Genomic DNA, 21,304 nt, shown 5'->3' with positions numbered 1-21,304 from the left:
TTAATTGTTAATGTTACTTATTTTTATCATTTTTATTTGTTTTTACTCTGCTTTTCATTTTCGTACACCGAAGGCGGAATACTGCATAAGTATAGAGTTATCTTGACACCATTGTTGAATGCATTCTGTATATTTTCTTAAGGTTTGTTACGGAATTTTTCATCTTATTCTTCTTCTTTTTTCTTTTCATTATTATATTTCTCTTTTTTAGTTTTATGTTAGGAACAACAAATCAAAATTGGTTATGTTTATTGTGTTATAAATTTAAATTTGTTCAATATATTTTTTACTGCAACTTAAATATTAAAATAGTAGGTTGAAACTCATAAATGATGAGAAAAAATGTTTCTATCCTATTTTTACTTAGTGATATTTGATATTTAAAAAATATGAATACATAATAATATACAATATAGTAATAATAAAAAAAATTGGATGCACAGGCGCTTTAGTACCTGTGTTTCCGCTAGTAATAATAATGAATGTGTTTGAATAATTTAATGTTAAGAAATTAATTGAAAATATATAGTTGTTTTGAGTGAAATTTCGCTTAAAATTTTATACAAAACTTATATATGTTTTAAATCTTTATAAAATTAGAGAGTTTTGATTTATAAAATTATTTTTAGGTTTTATAGAACATGTGAATTTTGATTTCGTTTAAGTAAAATGTGTTTTTTTTTCTTAAAGTGCAATTATATCATAACACATTACTTGATTTTTGTTGAAAGTATAGTGAAAATTAAAAATAATGATTTTTAATATAAGAATGATTAAATATAAAATAAATAAAATTTAATAATTTTATAAAAATAATATTTATAAATAAAATTATTGAAGATATCATCTAAATTTATGGTTCATGTGTCATTGTTTTAGCTGGGATTGATAGTCTTTTAATTGATATTATTCTCTCTAATAGCCAACTTCGTATGTATAAAGTACCTTTAGTATTAAACTTCTTCTTTTTCTTGTACATACTAAATTTAGTATGCAATTTCATAATGGTTTTGTTTGCTACGTCAAAATCTGCATAAGAATTCGTAAGTCAAATAATGGCTCTTTAGATGATCATAAAATTGATTTTGCATCTTAATCATTATGTTTTTAATGTGGAGAACTTATCATTTTGAAATTACATCAGGGTTAGACATTTAAAAGTTTGATGGATTAGACATTTTGTGGTTATTGTTTATCAATAGATGAAAATAATATAATCCTCCTAATGATTTACTTAAAATATTTGTTAATTTATCATGCCAGTTAACAAAGTCAATATGATGTGTCAAACATCAATTTTTCTAAAATGAAATGACAACTAATATCAAAATAATATTTGGTGAGAATTTAAGTTTAACTTAATTTTATAAAATAGGCTTATAAGATGAAGTTTGCACCTATTTATATACTATAAAATGTCTTATTTCTAGTTTATGTGAGATCTCTAACACATCCCCTCGTGTCAAGACTTGTCAACTCATGTGTGAGACTATATATTTGTGGTAGTCTGATATCGTCCGATAACGAGTAGCCTGATAAACCCAAAAACCTCTCGTTAAGATAGACTCTAAATGACTGTGATATCATATTAACATAAAGAAAAAGAAAAATAGGATAAATTGCTTATGTGAAATACATACAAAGTTGTTTATTTATATATGAAAATAATAACATAATAACATAAACTATGACATTTAACAAGGCCATCTTATCAAGACTATGTTATATTGTCGTGAATAGACTAATGAGATTAGACTCTCTTAGTCAAATAATCTATGTTTAACAATTGTCATTTTTTATTATGACATATAAAATTAGTTTTGTGTCATAGTAAAACGTTGAGTGTCATTTATCTAGTCGTTTTGTTCTTTAATTTTATAAAGAATAATAAAATTAGTAGAGCAATAAGACATTGTGATTTTAAGTTAATTAGAGGATGTAACCAAACATGCTATTCGTCTAATGAAAAAAAAAAATGGATCATTTTAGAAAATATGTCTATCATTTTAGAAAATATGTCTACTACCACAAATATTGAATCTATCCTTTTGTTTATCTTGGAAATGCAAATAGAAAATCCATTAAAATATCTATAAAAAAAATTAGGGATATGAAAATGGGTATAAAGTTTATGGGATTGACCATTAGGCATGACCATTTTACATGTTATGCATTTTTCACAAAATTTTTGAACATGTTTTCTGAAAGAGTTCTAGAAGTAGGGTTGAGTAAAACTTTAAAATTATTTACAAAACTTTTTCAAAAAATGTTACATGAAGATATAGTCTAGATAGATTGTCTACTAGTTCAAAAAAAAAACTTCTGGAATATTTTCAAAAAACTTGTGAAAGGACAACAGACGCTTGTAAACGTGTAGTAACAAAGGTAATTAAACACTTGATTTTTGTATTGTTCACTCTACTAAGATACATCGAGTTTTCCTTTTAGAAACTCTTAAAGATTTTCTCTATAATCAAATATTAGATAAGTATTATTTCACTATCTATCAATGTTGGTTTACAACAAGGTCCACAAATTCACTTTTAGATGAGAACTTCACAAAAAAAGTTTTATAGGGATTCATAACTCAAGTGTTAGATGAATCTTTAAATGGTCTTACAAATTCAAAAGTGAATTTGCTTCTTGTTAAGATGGTTGTGTCTTGACCATTGCATCTTTTATGTGGAGAGTTTCTTATGAGTGTTGTGTGAAGTTGTATGAGGACTAAAGGTTTTGCAGCTTGATGGTTTGATAAATGCATGTTCTTCAAAAGATCAATTTATCACACTTAGATTAAAGCATTAATTTATCGAACTTTTGTTATGATCGAAACCACAGGGTCGTCTTATCAAAAATTGTCAAAATTGTGCTAGACGGTCATGGAGAAATTAAAAAATGGAAACATTAAAACTTGAGCTAAAACTTCTCCAACCCTGCAAACACAAGAATAAGACATCGATTATTGTATGTATGAGCTATATGTCTAGCACTAGTAAACTGATTAACTGTACACTGTTCACACACCATATAAGTATTCAGCAAATCCTATCCAATCATATATTCTACCTTTCATATTTTCTAGGCTTAAAGCATCACCCCAAAAGAAACATCCCTTAAATATTCATTCCAACCTGAAGAATCTGACTTCATCTAGCATTTAAGAGCATCCTCAGCACACTCTTCATCTTTGGTCTTGATTCTGGGGATGTACTAACACAAACACGGGCAATCTCAAGAATTGCAAGCATCTGGTTTCTGACTGCTTGTGATGTTCTACTGACATTAAAGTCAAGAATGTAATCTTGGTTTGTGGAGTTACGCAAAACCCACTTGACCAATTCCGTTCCCTCAGTCACTGCAGGTTTTCCTGTCAGCAGTTCAAGCAGAATCACACCAAAGCTGTAGACATTCCCAGCCATTGTTACTGTCATTGTGTATGCATACTCTGCCAACCAACAAACAAAGTTTAAGAGCTACGAAATTACAAATGTGTGTAAGATGAGTGTTTGCAAAACTGATTTTAAAGTAAAGTGATTTATGTTTAGGATGCTTTGATGCTGAAAGTAAGTTTGATGTAAAGCTTAATGGCAATTTTTCAACACAATGCAGAAGGTACACTGCATCACTTCTTGTCAAACTGAGGTTTGGAGGCAAAATTAAGTTTACCTATCATTAACCAAACATATGTATCTTTACTAAAATCAATTTTGATGCTTTTCAACATGAAACCACGCACTCTATAATAGCTTGGCAATCTCAAATTGATTTCTGAATCACTAGGAGTGTATGCTTGAAGAAAAATGTTTAAATGCCATTTTCAGGTTATATGCTCAAGTGTTTCATGAATTTAGTCAGGTTTTTCTTTATTACTTTGAGCTAAAACTAAACTGAAGCAGTGATTAAGTAATTGCACAGGACTGTACTGCACAAATGATATAGAGATAACTTCGCTTAGAATATTTATTGAAGATTGTTTTCGCTTAATGGAATTTTGATCCAGATTGCCCCTACAATATGAAGTTAATCTGTGAACCATGAAAAAAACTAAGAAAATAAAAGTTGATGAGTTGTATACCTGGAGGAATATAGCCAACTGAACCAGCAACTGCAGAAAAGTTCCCCGTACTCTTTGAGGGATCAATGACCTTGTAGTGTTCAATATCCCCAACTAGAGGCTCCTTGAGGGACTTGAGCATAATACTTTTACTTGACAGGTCAAGGAGTAGTATTGGACTAGAGGCGAATCCATGAAGAAAAGAAAGTCCTTGAGCCACTCCAACAGCTATACTGTATCTGCTAGCCCAATCTAAAGACACATCCATGCTTCCATGAAGAACATCAAAGAGGGAGCCATTTGAGATATACTCGTATAGTATATAAGCAGTGTCAGTGGACAGAACATAGGCCAAAGGAGTCATGACATTGGAATTGTTCAATTTTGCCAATACTTCTACCTCTTTAACAAAATTATCATGACTTCCCAATTGGAATATCTTGTCAACCCAGTTCAGTTTCTTGACATAATAGGTTGAACCAGACGGCATGACAGCCATGTAATAAGTTGAAAACCTTGTTTTAAGAGTAACATTTGATGTTTCAGCAACAGCTTCCATGGCTTTGGAGAAGTCAATATTTGATCTATGCATTCCATTAGGAGTTAACAAATTACTTTGCATGACCTGAGGATGTTGACGATCTTCTCTTGACTGTAAATGCTCGTCACTAACCCTGTGATAAAGGCGTGACGCTGACACAACCAACAGAGTGACTAGGCCAACAAGAAAAATAGCTGCTACAATTGCAATGAGAATCGCAACTGCAAGGGATATTCCATTCTTCTTGGACTCCGTGTTGGAATTTCGGTTGTCCTGTTCAGTATTGTTTTTTAGGCCAGTTCCAAAATATTCAACATTAACATTGTGACTGAATTTTGGGATTTCACCAGACAGAGGATTGTTAGAAAGTATCAACCGAGTCAAAGACTGCATGTTAGTAAAATAATCAGGAATTTGACCAGAAAAGCTGTTATTCGAGAGATCCAAGACTTCCAGGGTACTCAAAGCACCAAAACTGCTAGGAATAGGACCACTAAAGAGGTTGCTACTAAGATTCAATGAAACCAGCAGATGCAATGGCATGTTTGGAATCACACCTCTTAGGTGGTTTTCCCCAAGTTGGAGTACTAAAAGACGGCTCAAGTTAGCAATGGATATCGGTATGGAACCACTAAGATTGTTGCCTTGCAAGTACAGGAAATTAAGCTCGCCTAAATTTGCAATCTCAGATGGAATTGATCCACCCAGAGAATTCCGGCTCAAGTTCAGGGTTAACAACTTAGGAAGTTGGCCAATTTGAGTTGGGATAGTACCATTAAGATTGTTAAATTGGAGCTGCAACCCCTGGAGTTTGGTAAGATTACCAAGCTGTTGTGGCAATCCACCACTCAACTGATTCTGAGCTAAATTCAACAATGCCAAACTCCTGCAAGAACCCAATTCAGCTGGTATGGATCCTGTTAAGATATTGTTATCCAGCTCCAAGTATGTCAAATTATGAACTCCTACAAAAGCATCTGAAGGAATGTTTCCATTCAGCTGATTGCTCCCAAGCCTCAACCTGAACAAGTTTGGAGAAACTTTCCTAGGTAAAGGCCCATTTAACGCATTATTGGACAAATCTACAACCTGCAACTGTGGTGGAGATAAAAGGTCTTCTGGAATGGCTCCAGACAGATTATTATAACTAAGATCCAAACTCGTGAGATATTTTGTGATCCCAGAAGGTATAGAACCTGTGAACCTGTTCTCACTTGCTGCAAATCTTGAAAGTTTGGTGATGTTCACTAGTGAAGTTGGAATTTCACCAGCGAGGTTATTAGTGGAAAGGATCAAAGTTTCCAATTTAGAAAGCTTCCCAATATTAATAGGAATAGACTGTGAAAGATTATTGTTCTTAAGATCAATCCAAGTCAAGTTTTCGTAACTCAATAATTCATCAGGGATTTTGCCATCAAAGCTATTGTCAGAAAGCAGAAGGTGCTCCAAAACCATGGACTTTCCCAATTTGGTAGGAAGAGACCCACTGAATCCATTGAAAGTAAGATTCAAACTTTTGAGGCTAACCAACCCATCTATCTCCAAACCAATATTCCCTCCCATCACATTGAAAGACATGTCCAGGGATTCCAATGCCTCAAAGCCATGAAAAGTAGGTAAAACACCTTCTAACTTGTTAACACTGAAATTCAACAGCTTCAACCCCTTTATCTTTCCACACTCAGTGATGAAACCATCAGGGATTGAGCTCAGACGGTTTTTGGAGACATCAAGATGCTCCAAAGTTTCAATTTTGCAAACAAGAGGAAGAAAGTCAGAAGAAGGGAGTGAAAAACCAGATAAAGAAATCCCTACTACAGAGGAGTTTGCAGGGTCACAACTCACTCCCTTCCATGCACATGGGTCTGAGCCACTCCAGGGAATAGTGGGAGTAAGATTCTTTGAGAGATTGTTCATGGCTTCTGTTTGGTTTTGTGGTAGCAGGGACAACACCATGGGACAGAAACAAAAGAGGAACAAAACAACAGCAAGGAAAAATGTTGAAGGGTAGTCATACCTGCCCATGTTCTTAGCAGTGAGTTTTGAAGTGTGATTATCCTTTATATGTGTATATGTATCTGGGGTGTGTGAATGAGTATTTTATTTGAATTGGATTGAGGATGAAGAGAACATGATGGAGAATAGAAGAAGAAGAGAATGTTGGGAAATGTGTGCAGGAGAATATAAAGATATGTTTGGAGTAGAAGGAAGGTTGGTGGAAGGAGAGTGAGAACAAGTATGGTAAAAGTGTCTGAGATTGGAGTTGACTGACATTGCAGGTCTCTCACTGCACCAAGACTTCTCTGACATAACATTTGCACTCAGTCAACAATCAATGAACCATGATTCATGTCACTGACCTTTGTAACACCTTCCAATTTTTTCTTTTATAATGCCTCTTATATTATTATATAATTTTTTTCTCAGATTCATTTTATATTATTAGATGGATTATTTGCAGTACTGAATCAAACTTATATAATATAATTAAGTGTTGTGTAAAAAAATCAAGACTTTTTTATAAGACTAACACCTGCTTTTACATGTTTTTTAATATTTTATTTTCATTCTAATTGTTAATATATCTTCTCTACGCTATACTTATAAGAATGGGTAATGTGAATATAAAAATATTGTGACACTTATCTCAGTCACACTTAATATATACATACACATAATAAATAAATAAATAATATTTACTTCATAAATATTAACTTATTTATAATGATATTTTAAGAGGCTTATATTTTATTTAATGAATTAACTAATATGACATAATATATATCTACATACATAACCGACATTTTCGTGACACAAAGTAATATAAGTGTATAAATGTTCTGAATTTAGTTTTAGGTTAGATTGGAATGTTTGATAAATTTAAATTAAATTTTAGTAGTATTTTTTAACTAAATATTAGCTTTGTATTTATTTTTTAATTGGGATTTACGAAGGTGAGAATATTAGAAAAACCTAATTAAACATTTTTAATTCAGTAGAAAGAAGAATATATATCTGCAAATATAAAAAAAAAAAGAGTAAAGAATGTAAAATTATTCATTACAAAGTTGCAAGATCACAATGTTAGATTTAAAGGCTAGCCGTTAATTTTACGTCAGGATAATTAGATAAAATAATAAAATTAAAAATAATTCAGACTCTAATATTTAATTAAAAAAATTTAATAAAAAAATTTGTGGACTTTGACTCTGAACACTGACACTTTGGGACCCACAGAAACATGGAAAATGTCTATTCAAAGTTCAAACACGCGTTTCGTACGAGAAATTCAGATTCTCCTTAGTCCTTAACGTGTTCCATGGAGAACGCTATTTCCAAAGGTGAATAACTCTGAATTAAATATTTTTAAATTTACAGAGAAAAATTTAAAAATTTAAAATTAATTTATATATTTAAATTTATAGAAACAAATCTTATGAAATACATTAAAGACGAGTAGAAGTTATACTATTTAGTCGTGAAAAAATGCATCGTAATAACCAAATATATTGTTTAACTTTGACAATTAAAAAAAGACTACTTATTAAGAATTTAAAAATATAATGTTTCTTAATTAATACAGTCCTATCACAATTAATTCTAGTAGACATTCAATATGTCCTTAAATTAAAAAAAAAACTAATTATTGAACTAGTGGTATTAAGGCTTAAGTAATTACAATGAAGAGAAACAATTGAAAAAAAAACTTCAAAAGAATAGAATAAAATTTAATATAGAGATAGATTACATAAAATCGGTTTATTAAAATATAAAAATTTATTATAATTATACATAAATAAATAAATTATTATTTCAATCTTTTGAATAGTTTCCTACATAATATATTTACTTTACTTACTGTCACTATTAAAAAAATCATTTTAGTGATTACTAAATTCGATCGTTAAAAAACATTATAATTGATTGCTAAATATATTTGTGATTGAAATAGTCACCAAATAAGATGGAAGCAAAAATCTTAGTCGTAAAACATTTAGCGATTAAATTATAAATTAGTCGCAAATTTGTAACCGAAATTTCGATGATTAAATCGGTCGTAGAAAAATTGGTCATCAAAATTCAGGAACCAAATTTTTATAAAACATCAATGGCTAAATCAGTTGCAAAAAATTTGGTCACCAGAATTAGGATCCAAATTAACGACCAAATTTTTATAAAAAAAATCGGTGGCTAAATTGATGACTTAAATAAAAAGGTGATAGTGACCACCATTTTTTTGTCCCTAATGGATTAAAGTAATTAATTAAAAACAACTTGTGGTAGCTAAATGAAGATCCCTATAACGACAAAATTGATTTCGATGACTAAATATTTTTTTAATTTCAGTGACTGATTTTGTTTTGGTCGCTAAACAACAACTTTGTATATATAGCCACCAAACCTGATTTGTATTATTAATACCTATTTAAAATAATTTTGATATGTTTATAAAAAAAATTCAAACTTGCTTATAGATACTCAAAATTCAATCAAGTTAAATAGAAATTAACTTCAAATACATAATTTAAGAAAGAGTTGCACACAAATTAAAAGTAAATCATATTACACAATGAAAACTATTGAAAACAAGTTTAAAGAGTTAAATTTATTATATAATTCAACATACAACTAATTTTCTTTTGAACATCTCTAATGTGATCTCCTTTATGATGTCCACTGGTAGTAGGATTTGAAGAGTCTGATATGAAATTATTCATTTGAATGTGTTGTATGATGAGTTGCATTTGCTTATTTTGTTTGCGCATCAACTCATCTTATTTGTGCATTCGTTCACTTTTCTCTACATAACTTTTCCTCAATACCTCCATCTTTTCTTCAAGTGTCCGCTCCTTGACAAACACAAAATTAATTGTTGTCAATCCTTAACAATAATTTAAAGGAAAGAGATGCAGAACACATGCACAATAAGAAGAAATCGAATGCCTAATATATATATTTTTTTCTCCCAATTTCAGTCCAATCCCTAATTCGCATTGCAACTCTCAAAGAAAACTACTCATCAAATTCAATTGGATTTGATTAGTGAGAACCTCTCTCCGAGCGAGGTAGCGGAGGGGGAGGTGAAGACTTGGCTTTGATCTTTGAAATTGTAATTGGCATGTGCAAAGGCGATGGAGAAGTCATCAGAGGCGTGACGCTTCAAGTCAGTGTACTAGATAAGTTCGTGGGTGGCGCAACCACCAGGTGTCGGAAGCAGCAATCGAGAAGAGAAGAGAAAAATAAATGGGAATGATGCACATTGAAAATGACATTGTCTTCCCCTAATCGTCATTGTTTCAGTCTATAAGCTCGATCAGAACTAGATCTGAACGCCTACTATTGACTTTATTATTATTATTATTATTATTATTATTATTATTATTATTATTATTATTATTATTATTATTATTATTATTATTTAAATTAAAAATTACATTTAGCGACTGAAAAAATTGTTGGCTAAAAAATAAATATATTCCATGGAAAAAATAAACAATCACATTTAGCGACCAAAAAAAATTGATGGCTAAAAAATAAACATATTCGGTGACTGATTCAATGACAAAAATAAACAATTACATAGCGACCAAAACAAAATCGGTGATTAAAAAGTAAACCTATTCGGTGGCTGATTCGGTGACAAATAAGCAATTACATTTAGCGACAAAAAGAAAATCGGTGACTAAAAAATAAACAATTTTAGTCGCTAATTCGATCGCAAATATATTTTTCCCAATTTATTGAAAACATTCACCACTTTAGTGACCAATGGTTGTCACTCTCATGTTCAGTCACTGATTCAGTTGCTAAACTAACTAACATCATTAATAATTCATTCAATCGCTATTTCGATCGCAAATTTGTGACTAAGAGTATTCGGTAGCTAGTTCAGTCGCAAATTGCAAACCACTCATTTTCGATAGCTGAATTCGGTGACTAAATTGTTATTTTCTTTGTAGTGTGTTTACAATATAAAAATAATTAAAATTTATTTTATTAATAGTTTTATTAACATCAGCGATTGAGAATGATATTAAAATAACTGAAGATAAATATATTGAGAAAGAACGTTTTTATCATAATTGTATTTTAATTAGTTATAGTTAATCTTAAAATTGGGGTGTACTAAATTATAAGAATAATTTATTATCTTATTATTTTGAGTGTAGGGTATACTGGGAAAGGGTTTTTGTCGACTGACAAAAATGCTTATACCATGATTGTGTAAGACCCAATTCTGTTAAAAGATCAGTAGTGAACATATGATGTCAATTGACATAAAAAAACTAAAAATTTAGTGAGTGAGATGATGTTATACAAGGAGAAAAAATTGAGAAGAATAAAAGTATATATACTATAAGAAAATAATTAAATTAAGATAATTTTTTAAAATGAAAATAATTATTTATTATATTAATTAAATTATATATTATTTTAAAAATTAAAAAATATTTTTAATATTTAAATAATTTTTATTATTAATAAATAATTTTTAAATTAATATTTAATTTTTAAATTAATATTTAATTAGTTATTAAAATTTAACTATTAAATTTAGAATCTAGTTAATTGATAGTTATAATTTGATAATTAATTAAATATTAATTTATAAACTATTTATTAATAATAAAAATTAATTTAAATATTAATAATATTTTTTATTTTTAAAATAATATTTAATTTAATTAATATAATAAAATTATTTTTTCTCTAAAATTAGTTTTTATTTAATAATTTTCTTACCATAATAGATAGAGTATGTAATTAAATAAAATACTTATAAACAACAAAATAATATATATTATTATATTTTCTTTTAATAAACATATTAAAGATCAAATGTTTTTTAATTATTAATAAATTTTAAATAAAATAATTTTTTTATAATAAAGCTTTTTTTACTAAAAAACAAAATATAAAAATATTTAATTTTTAATATACTCAACTGAGTATTTATCTTAGAATATTCATAAAAAAATATACGTTTTAATTATAAAATAAATGAAATAAAATATTTATAAAAATTAACATATATTATATGCCAGGAAATAAATTACACAAAATATAATATTTAAAATGTAGCATTTAATATTTTTGGTGGTATCAATGTTTAGTTTCGATAATTATCAATATTATATTTCAAAAACAAAAGAAATGAAAATAATTACCAATATTTGACAATGATAAAATATAAATTAGTTTATTGTACATGTGGTGAAAGGAAAGGGATTGACTATCCACATGCCATGCAAAAGGTAATGGCCGAGAAAAAAGAAAGCATCGTATCATTTCAACAATAACCATTCAAAAGACAAAACTAATATCTATAATTCCTCCTTCTATTAATTAACTTTTGGGTAATTTGTTGAGCAATATTTGTAACTTTTGGGTTTATCTTGCATTTCTTCTTTCTTGTTTTTATACATATTTTAGGTTTCACTTGTGTTTTTGGTGTTTCTTCGATTTTTTTGATTTTCTTTGTGTTTTTTATGTTTCTATGTATTTATGGGTTTTGTTTTGTGATTTAACAAAAAAAAAAACTTATGATGTGCCATACCCTTAAGCTAAGATAATTTTTATTTTATAAAGGTATATTGGATAAATTTTCTTCAATAACTTTAAGGGCCACTAAGCAAGATAATAGAAAAAAGATGATGTGATAGAGGTAATTGCAGGGATGAAATGGACAATGGCCAATGAAAACTAGGCTTTGTTTCTTCCTTTAGATAATTTTGAGAAGAAATTTTAACCATGATGAATCCAAAATGATTGAATAAGTTGGAGAAGGCACAGAGAAGGCTAACAACAAAAAGAAAAATTAAAGGCTTGGTCCACCAAGGACCAAAAATGGAAAAGCTTTAAGGAAGCTTTGAAGAATGAGATTGTCACTACATTTGGGAGACTGTTTCTTCTTTCATCTCCATAGGTTCTTCTGCCACTCCATACAAAATGTGAAAATACTTTTTTATCCTTCTTGTGTCATCTTCATATAATAGTTTTTGGGTTATGTAATCCAGACATACATTAGAAAAAATACTTCCAAATTACATAATCTGGAAGCTAAAAAAGACTTTTGAATTATGTAATTCGAAAACTAATTATGCATCTTAAAAAAGGCTTATGGATTATGTAATCCGAAAACTAATTAGGAATTTAAAAGAAGACTTTTAAATTACATAATCTGAAATATTACGGAGAAATATTTTTGAAAATACGAAAATTTATAATGAGAGAAGAAGATATGGAAGAGTAAAAATCAGTCCATTTGGGATAGGCTTGGAAGAGGCCATGGAGCAAGTGCAAGCCTTGTATCCAAACATGAACCTTTCTCTTTTGGACCTCTACAAAGTCAAAGTCATTGTGGGCACTTAGTTAGAGGACTAATTGTTGTTTTTACCTGTACTTTTTGTTCAATTCTTGTAATTTTCTTTATATTTTTAACTTGTCAATTTTTTAATTCAAAATTTAGTTGTTCGGTTGAATTTTTTAACAATATTTGCTTTAGTATAATTGACTTTAATATATCTATAAACTACTTGGTATTTTTTTAAGTCATAAGTTTTAAGTTTATTGATTAACCTCTTTAAACATTTTGATGAAATGTCAGATTATTTTCTATTATTTAACCAATCTATTAATAGAGGTAATATATAAAGAAAAAAAACTTTTAAGTTATTACTTTAGTGGATCTTTGGACCAATCAACTCATATGTTATGATATGTTTTTCTTTTCTTTTTGAGTAGTGACATTATGAAACTTTGTTACCTGTTTAATTTAGCCATTAACTAATATCCCAAAAGAGTTTATCAATCTTTATTTTATTATTTTTCAATTCCCTGTTTCAGTTTATTTTATCATATCTCTCTCCAATTAACCTATCAATTAGAATAAATTTTAGTTTCTTTATCGAATAGATTATCATTATCAAGATGAATTCTTAATGTTATAAAACATTTTTTTAACAAAATGTTGAAACCAATTAGTTTTCAACACTAAGTAACTTACCGCTTTAAAAATCTTAATACTAGACTTGACTAAGATTTGTACTTTATAATCAAGCTTCTTATTATTTTAATAAATTTGAGAGTAAGCTTTTGCATACTGTTTCTATCGATGACGCGATTATATTCCTGCGTCTACGACGATCGCACGCCCAGTTATCCCTACCTTCGTTCGTATCTTTCTTCGATCAAACACCTGAAAATGCAAAGATAAAGGGCGTCCTAGAGGCCGTTTGCACTCCGACGCTCAAGTCAGTATTGAGCTAGGAAACACCAAAACTCAGTTGTAAAAAGCTCTGTGTGTAATCTGTGTAAAACTTGCGTAAGAATTAGCGCATACCTCCTTAGGTTTAATACTACCCTTTATATACTCTAGGGTTTACGTTGTTTTCGCTAACCTTAATTAGGGTTACTGAGAGTGTGCCTTAGCGCCGCTATCACCCACTCTTGGGGCAATCTAGCGCGTAAGGCTCGCTTACTGGAGTGCAACCTCTGACGGGATGACCACCTGGTACCAACTTGTGCACCTAATCTCTTGGGTCATCCGTCCTGGGAGTGCCCTAGCTATTCATGTGCCATGCATGCAGCTTACCCCTGGAACGTGACCCTCACGGGTCGTATCTCTCCCAGTGGCTCTTTACTTGTGTCACGTCTGAACGCATCATCCACACCACACGCATGGACCCCTCGTGATCTAGGCTTCTCCCTAACTGATAACTAGTGTGTGGTCTAGGATCCACTTCTTGTGGCCTAGCTCCGCTGTTTGACTTGCCGAGGTCCGAGGACCCGTCAGCATATCCAGATGACCGATGCCTGACCACACCTCGACACCCTGGACGTACTGTCTTTGAGACACCCTGGGCGTACTGCTTGTGGGACCCACCTTACATGATTGAGGCCTGACCACTCCTCGACGCCCTGGGCGTGCTGTATGCAAAGCGCTGGCCCTTGCCGCTCGTGGGACCCAACTTACGTGGCCCCACGTCCACCAGCAGTCAATTACGCCCGAGGACTGGTCGGTACACAAGCCCCCCAGTCTCGAGCTGTTAACTTGTTCAACGAAAAGACTAAGTCCTCATCCCTGGCGACCTATGTGGCTCTGTGTGGCAGGACGGAACAGTGCACCGAAGTGATGCTTCTCTGTGCCCGTTTTAATCTGCGCACACGTGTCTTGATCAATGGTCAGGACTTAACGCCGCTTGCGCTTCTTAATTTATGTTAAGCATTTCAAAAACGCGCGTTTCGATCACTGTTCCATCACTTTCAGAAACACTTGCAATCGCTCCATCTTCTTCTTCTTCAAACGGTCTCATCTTTCTCTCGCGAAAAACCAGAACTTTCGACTCTCATCAACCAAAGGTATGATTTTTACCCATTGATCGTCCTCATTTTCTGATTTCACACTTTGATAACTGCCTAGGTCTGTTTAAATTCTTCGCATTTTATGTTTCCTCTTCCTCTCCTCTTCTTCCTCTGTTTTTCTGGGTTTTTCTTCGAGTGTGGGGTTTTTCTGGTTTTTGCTGAGTTACGTCATCACCATTTTCTAAACCTTCATTTTCTTCTTTCCTTTTCTTGCTTTTTAGCTTTCTTCGAGATGGATCAAACGAAAACAACCTCCAACCCTCCATCCAACGTAGATTACAGAGCCTTGTACCCCTGGGCCTCTGCAGAGCTTCTCGCTGAAACCTCTACCCTCAACTCTAGCAAGGACGTGAGGAAACACAAGGAAGGGGAGCCCAACTATGTAGGGCGCGTCTTTGGGCGCGAAAGTGATGCTTATGTTTCAGTTCAACCCTGTGCTAAGGGCGAATCCATATGTGCCGATGACCGGGCTAATGAGGGAGAGCCCTTCTTCTTCCTCTACCAAATTGTCTTCAAGTGGATCAAGCTACGTCTCCCCCTTATCGGCTTCGAGAGGGAATTGTTGACGGAAATCAATGTGGCCCCCGCCCAGCTGCATCCTAACAACTGGGCCTTCGTGAGGGCGTTCTCCATTTTGTGCAACCATTTTGGGCACCCTCCCTCAGTCGATGTCTTCCTCCACTTCTTCGAGGCCAAGAGCCCCGAGAAGAATTTTTGGGTGAGCTTCAGCGGGGTAGAAGGGAGAATCCTTCTCACACTCTTCCAACAATCTTATAAGGGCTTCAAGGGGAAGTTCCTTAGGGTGTGCTGCACCGAGCACGACCCCACTCTGTTGGACGGGTTCCCCTTATACTGGGTGAGGGAATTGAAACTGAAGAACCCAAAACCCTCGAGGAACTGGCTTCTCCCGACCGCGAAGTGTGCCAAGTTCTCTCGAGTTTAGGGGCAGTGTTCAACACTACCCAACTGATCAAACACGAATTCAGCGCCTCTAGCCTCAAAGGCTACATTGGTTCGTCTTTCACTGCCTTACTTTGTTATGCCTTGCCTTACTTTGTTATGCCTGTTAACATATTGTCATACTCGTATATTCTGCCCCTTCATGTCTATGTGTTTACTCGTGCATTCTGATGGTTACTGCTTTGTTGACCTCTTGCACTCTGATCTTAGCACAGACATGGTGCTGAACGAGGAAAAACGGGCTAGGCTGGCTGACGCCCTTGCTCGTTGCCAAGGGGTGCTTGGGGCAGCGGGTGCCTCGGCTCCTTCTGCTCCCATCGCTACGGTCCCCCTTGCCGCCGTCTAGGCTTCACCTGCTCCAGCCCCCCTCGAGAAAAGCAAAGGGGTAGTGGAGATTGAGTATGACGAGGACTCTGCGGAGGGGCCTGCCTTCAAAAGGCGGAGGGCAATGTTGGCGACGACCTCTCATTCCACTACCGCGGGTCACCTTGCGTCGTTCAGGGAGCACCCGCCAAGTGCTTCTTCACCTCATGGCCTCCTCGCGCTCGAAGGTGGCGGTGAGAGCGCCCTGGGCATGAGCAGACTCCACCCGCACCCGAGCTTCCCTCAAAGGTTTCCAACGAGGGACAACAATGGAGGTGGATGAGAACGTGACAAGGGAATGCTTGGGCCTTAGCTTTGGCGAACTCCTTACCCAAGCAAACGCCCAAATCAACAAGGCTGAGATGATGAAGGAGCAACTGGCCTTGGTGGAGGCAAAGGCCAAAGAAGACTTGGCTCTGACGGAGGAAAAGAATAAGGAAGAACTGGCCCAACTGGTTCAAGTCTTCACCAATCGCGAAACCGCCCTAGAGCAAGAACTGAGCAGCCTCCGCCAGTCTGAGAAGGAGGCCAAGAAAAGGCTCTTCGAAAAAGATCAGGATTACACCGATCTCGAATCGAGGGTCTTGCCTCTGTGCACCAGGGTGGTGGAGCTGAAAGAAGAGGCAGTGGCAACTAAGGCCAAGATGACAAAGCTTGAAAAAAGGGCCACCAACCAGGAAGTGCAGCTTGACCGGGTGGAGGCAGAGCTCACTCAACAGGCCAAAAACTTTAAGAAAACCAAGGCTGAGTTGATTGAAGACGTCGCTGATGCATACGTTGCGAGGTTCGAGGATGCCCTCCCTCAGGTTGCCTGTGCGCATCCTGAGATGGAAGCCTCGCCCTTCACAACGTCGAACCGAATCGTGGATGGGCAGATTGTGCCCAGGGCACCACCGTCTTAACTTGTACTGGGTCTTCCAGCGAACAATTCTTCCTTTGTTTATAAATGCTTTATTTACTTACAACTGTTTGCGTCGTTTAGCTGCCTCAAATCTTTAACTGCTTTAGCTTTCTCGACCTTGATCTGTTTGAACGCTACGCCTTACTTGCTTTAACTTGCGCTATTCGTCTTCGACTATTAACTGTTGCACCTCGCGCTGACGCTTCTAACAACACCTTTGTCAAACGCTTGAACCTTAGGTAGCACGCTTCCCTACCCTGATCCTACCGTAGGCTCTTCCATAGGCAGTGAGGGTTTGCATACTAACCTGTAACTAAACTCACCCTCATACGCAAAGGTGAGGGAACTTCTGAGAGTCACTCTTCGAACTTGCTTCATAAGGTCTGGGAAAGAGAGACCTTCTAACTGACCTCACTCCTATCTTACTGAGCAAGGAGACGCTTTATTGACACTCAAGAGGGAGGCGCACTCCGCGGTATCCCACTTCGAGTTTCTTGGCCCAGGGAGAAATCTGTGTTTGCTCCCTACCTGTCCACCATGGGTTTAGGGAGGACTCGCCTTCTGGACCACACTATCTTCATTACGACGCTCTCATATGAGAGAGGGGGTGTTCTCTACGAACCATCCTGCCCAGTCTCGAGACTTCTAGCCCAAGGAGAAAATCATGACTGACCTCATCCTTGCTGTATAAAGTCAATGGGGGATTTTACTGGCGAACCTTATATCTTCCCCCTGGTGTTCTCACTCGAAGGGAAGGGGAGGTGTTCTCTGCGAACCATCCTACTCACCCTTGAGACTTCTAACCCATGGGGGAGGTTCAAAACTGACCTCGCCTTTGCTTAAAGTCTGGGGAGGATTTAATTGTGAACTGGGCTTTTCAGCCTTGGCGTTCTCACTCGAGGGGGGAGGTGTTCTCTACAAACCTAGCCTTCCCACTCTCGAGACTTCTAACCCAAGGGAAAGCTTATGAAGGACCTCATTTTCGCTCAAGGCAAAAGAGGATTTCTCTAATGAACCATTTCTTTCACCCTTAGCATTCTCACTCGAGGGGGAAGCGTTCTCTGCGAACCTACCTTTTCCGCACTCGAGACCTCTAACGTAAGGGAACGACTCATATCTGACCTCATATTCGCTCAAAGGCAAAGGAGGATTTCTCTTGTAAACCATACTTGTTCATTCTTGATGTTCTCACTTGAGGGGGAGGCTTTCTATACGAACCTACCCTTCCCTATCTCGAGACTTCTAACCCAAGCGAACGGTTCGTAACTGACCTCGTCATCGCTCAAAGGTGGAAGAGGATTTCTCTGGTGAACTGTTTTGTTCAACCTTGGCGTTCTCACTTGAGGAGGGGGGGCGTTCTCTGCGAACATACCCTTCCCGCTCCCAGGACCTTTAACGTAAGGGAACAATTCGTGTTTGACCTCATCTTTGCTCAAAGGCAAAGGAGGATTTCTCTGGTGAACTGTTTCGTTCAACCTTGGCGTTCTCACTCGAGGAAGGGGGGGGGGCGTTCTTTGTGAACATACCCTTCCCGCTCTCGAGACCTCTAACGCAAGGGAACAGTTCGTGTTTGACCTCATCTTCGCTCAAAGGCAAATGAGGATTTTCTAGTGAACTGTTTCGTTCAACCTTGGCGTTCTCAGTCGAGGGGGGGTGGGCGTTCTCTGCGAACATACCCTTCCTGCTCCCAAGACCTCTAACACAAAGGAATAGTTCGTGTTTGCCCTCATCTTCACTCAAAGGCAAAAGAGGATTTCTCTGGTGAACTGTTTCGTTCAACCTTGGCGTTCTCACTCGGGGGGGGGGGGGGGGGGTTCTCTGCGAACATACCCTTCCCGCTCCTGAGACCTCTAACGCAAGGGAACAGGTTCATAACTCCATTGTACAAACATTCGAGAAGATACTTCAATCGAAACTTATTGGGTGACCTCATTAAAAACCTCTTATAAGGGAAAAAGAGTGTCCCCTTAAAACTATGTACAATGTTAGAGTTGAATTGAAATAAAACTTGAGGTTGGTCGCATTCCCCTTCACCTGTGAGGTCACCACCATGTTGTCCACATTGGCTTGTACGTTTCGCCCTATCATGGGTGCGAGCACTCTGTCCATCAGCCTCTGGTAGGTGGCGCCTGCATTCTTCAACCCAAAAGACATCACTGTGTAACAGTAGCAAGACAACTCTGTCATGAACGCCGTCTTGCACTCATCTTGATCTAGTTGTATTTAGAAAAAGCATCTTGCAGCCCGAGGCACTGTCCACCAAGGCGTCGATGCTTGGTAGAGGATACGAGTCCTTCGGGCAAGCTTTGTTGAGGTCCGTGAAGTCTACACACATCCTCCACTTCCCATTGGCCTTCTTCACCAAGACCACGTTTGCCAACCACTCAGGGTACTGGATCTCCCTTTTGTGGCCGACGCTCAACAACTTCTTCGTCTCATCCTTTATGACCTGCCGTTGTTCTTCATTGAACTTCTTTCTTCTCTGGTGGACAGGCCTGACCTTGGGGTCCATGGTGAGGCGGTGGCACAGGAAGTCTGGTTCTAAGCCTGGCATGTCCGAGGCGGACCATGCGAAGGCATCTAGATGCCGTGCTATGACCTCGACGATCTGGTCCTATGCTGCTTGGTCTAGTGATTTGCTAAGTTTGAACATCTTGCCTCCAATCTCCCTATCCAGGACTTCTCCTGCTGGTTCGGGTCGCCTCTCCCAGGCGATCTCTGCACGGGCGATTTCTGCAGGGGCGACCCCTTCTTCACTTAGTGCCCTGGTGGTGACCATGAACACCCCTCTCCTGGTCTTGAGGCTATTTTCGTAGCATCTCTTAGCCTCCTTCTGGTCTGACTTGATGGTTATCACCCTTCCTCCCAAGTCAGGCAGCTTCATCTTCATGTGCCTCGTCGACGCCACCGCCCTCAGCCTGTTCAGCGTAGGTCTACCCAACAGTATGTTATACGCAGAGGGGGCATTGACGACGAGGTACCTGATGTTCTCCGTGCGGGACGCGGTACCATCTGTGAAGGTGGTCCTCAGCTCTAAGTGCCCACGCACCTCCACCTAGTCTCCTGCGAAGCCGTACAAGCAGCCAGTGTAAGGCCTCATTTGGTCAGGGGACAACTACAACTTGTTAAAGGTCGTCCAGAACATCACTTCTGCTGAGCTTCCCTGGTCCACCAGCACACGGTGTACCTTTCTCCCCGTGGTCACTACTGAGATCACCACTGGGTCATTGTCGTGGGGGACAACATCTCGGAGGTCAGCCTTGGTGAAGACAAGATCGACGTCAAGAGCCTCGTCTGCCTCTTGCGCCTCTACCGACATTACTGCTCGTGCATACTTCTTCCGCTGAGAAGCGGTGCACTCTCCTTCTGAGAAACCCCCTGCAATAGTGTGGATTTCGCCGTGCACGGGTATCTCGTGTCCCTGATCCTCTCCTGGCGCTGTCGATTTTTGGGCTCCCTGTGATGGCATTTTCATGAAGTTCTTCTTGAATCAAAGTAGAGCAAAGGGGCGGAAGCAATGGATGAGGTGAGCAAGATCCTCCTAAGAGTGGTGTTGATCTTGAAGGTGCATGATATGTATGAAGCTAGGGAGGTTCGGCCAACCCAAGGAGAGGTGAAGGAGATGAAGTTTAGAGCCTAGAATTCTAGGGAGAAGCAAAGCTTGGCACAAAATGGCAGCATAACTTTACTCACAATAAACTTGAAAATACAAGGTGTAGGCTCCTCCTTTTATAGGCTAAGGAGGACCATAATGCAACCCTAATGCTAGCCAAATGAAATGTAAATGTGAAGCACATGGGTGCACAAATGAGCACATGGGGAGGGGTGTGTCTAGTTTTTATGCTCACCCCCTCCATGGTCTTTCTAGAATGTTCACACAAATATGCTTTCTACACTACTCTAATTACTAAGCACCCCTAATGGGCCTTTATCTAACAATTACAAAGGTCTTCTCTTCCCAAAACCGTAGCTTTGACCCATGTGTATGTGAAGCTAGACGGTCTAGAAGGAATCCTCATCATGGCCTAGACGCTCCTTATGTAGCCGCTCCTCATCATGGGCTAGACGCTCCTCTTCATGGGCTAGACGCTCCTTTTTGAGTCTAGACGCTCCTCATCAT

At 36.6% G+C, this 21,304-nt stretch overlaps 1 protein-coding gene across 1 annotated transcript; it reads right to left on the bottom strand.

Annotated features, from left to right (window-relative positions):
* Window positions 1–2,934: 2,934 nt before the first annotated feature.
* Window positions 2,935–6,957, bottom strand: LOC137837420 (uncharacterized). The gene is made up of 2 exons (XM_068646405.2): window positions 4,076–6,957; window positions 2,935–3,445 (listed from the first exon to the last, which is right to left on the bottom strand). The coding sequence occupies exons 1-2, from the start codon at window positions 6,618–6,620 to the stop codon at window positions 3,147–3,149; spliced, it is 2,844 nt and encodes a 947-aa protein (XP_068502506.2). The 5' UTR covers window positions 6,621–6,957; the 3' UTR covers window positions 2,935–3,146.
* Between the last annotated feature and the right edge of the window lie 14,347 nt (window positions 6,958–21,304).

The sequence above is a fragment of the Phaseolus vulgaris genome, chromosome 4 (assembly GCF_051622355.1).
Source record: "Phaseolus vulgaris cultivar YP4 chromosome 4, ASM5162235v1, whole genome shotgun sequence".
Lineage (NCBI taxonomy): Eukaryota > Viridiplantae > Streptophyta > Magnoliopsida > Fabales > Fabaceae > Phaseolus > Phaseolus vulgaris.
Note: the sequence above shows the minus strand (reverse complement) of the source record. Positions and strands in the feature narration are given on the sequence as shown.

Bases quoted from the DNA above. Each gene is read 5' to 3' on its own strand.
- LOC137837420 (XM_068646405.2), bottom strand. From the start codon at position 6,620: ATGGGCAGGTATGACTACCCTTCAACATTTTTCCTTGCTGTTGTTTTG. The intron at 3,446-4,075 runs GTATACAACTCA...GTTGGTTGGCAG, and splicing joins AGTTGGCTATATTCCTCCAG to AGTATGCATACACAATGACA.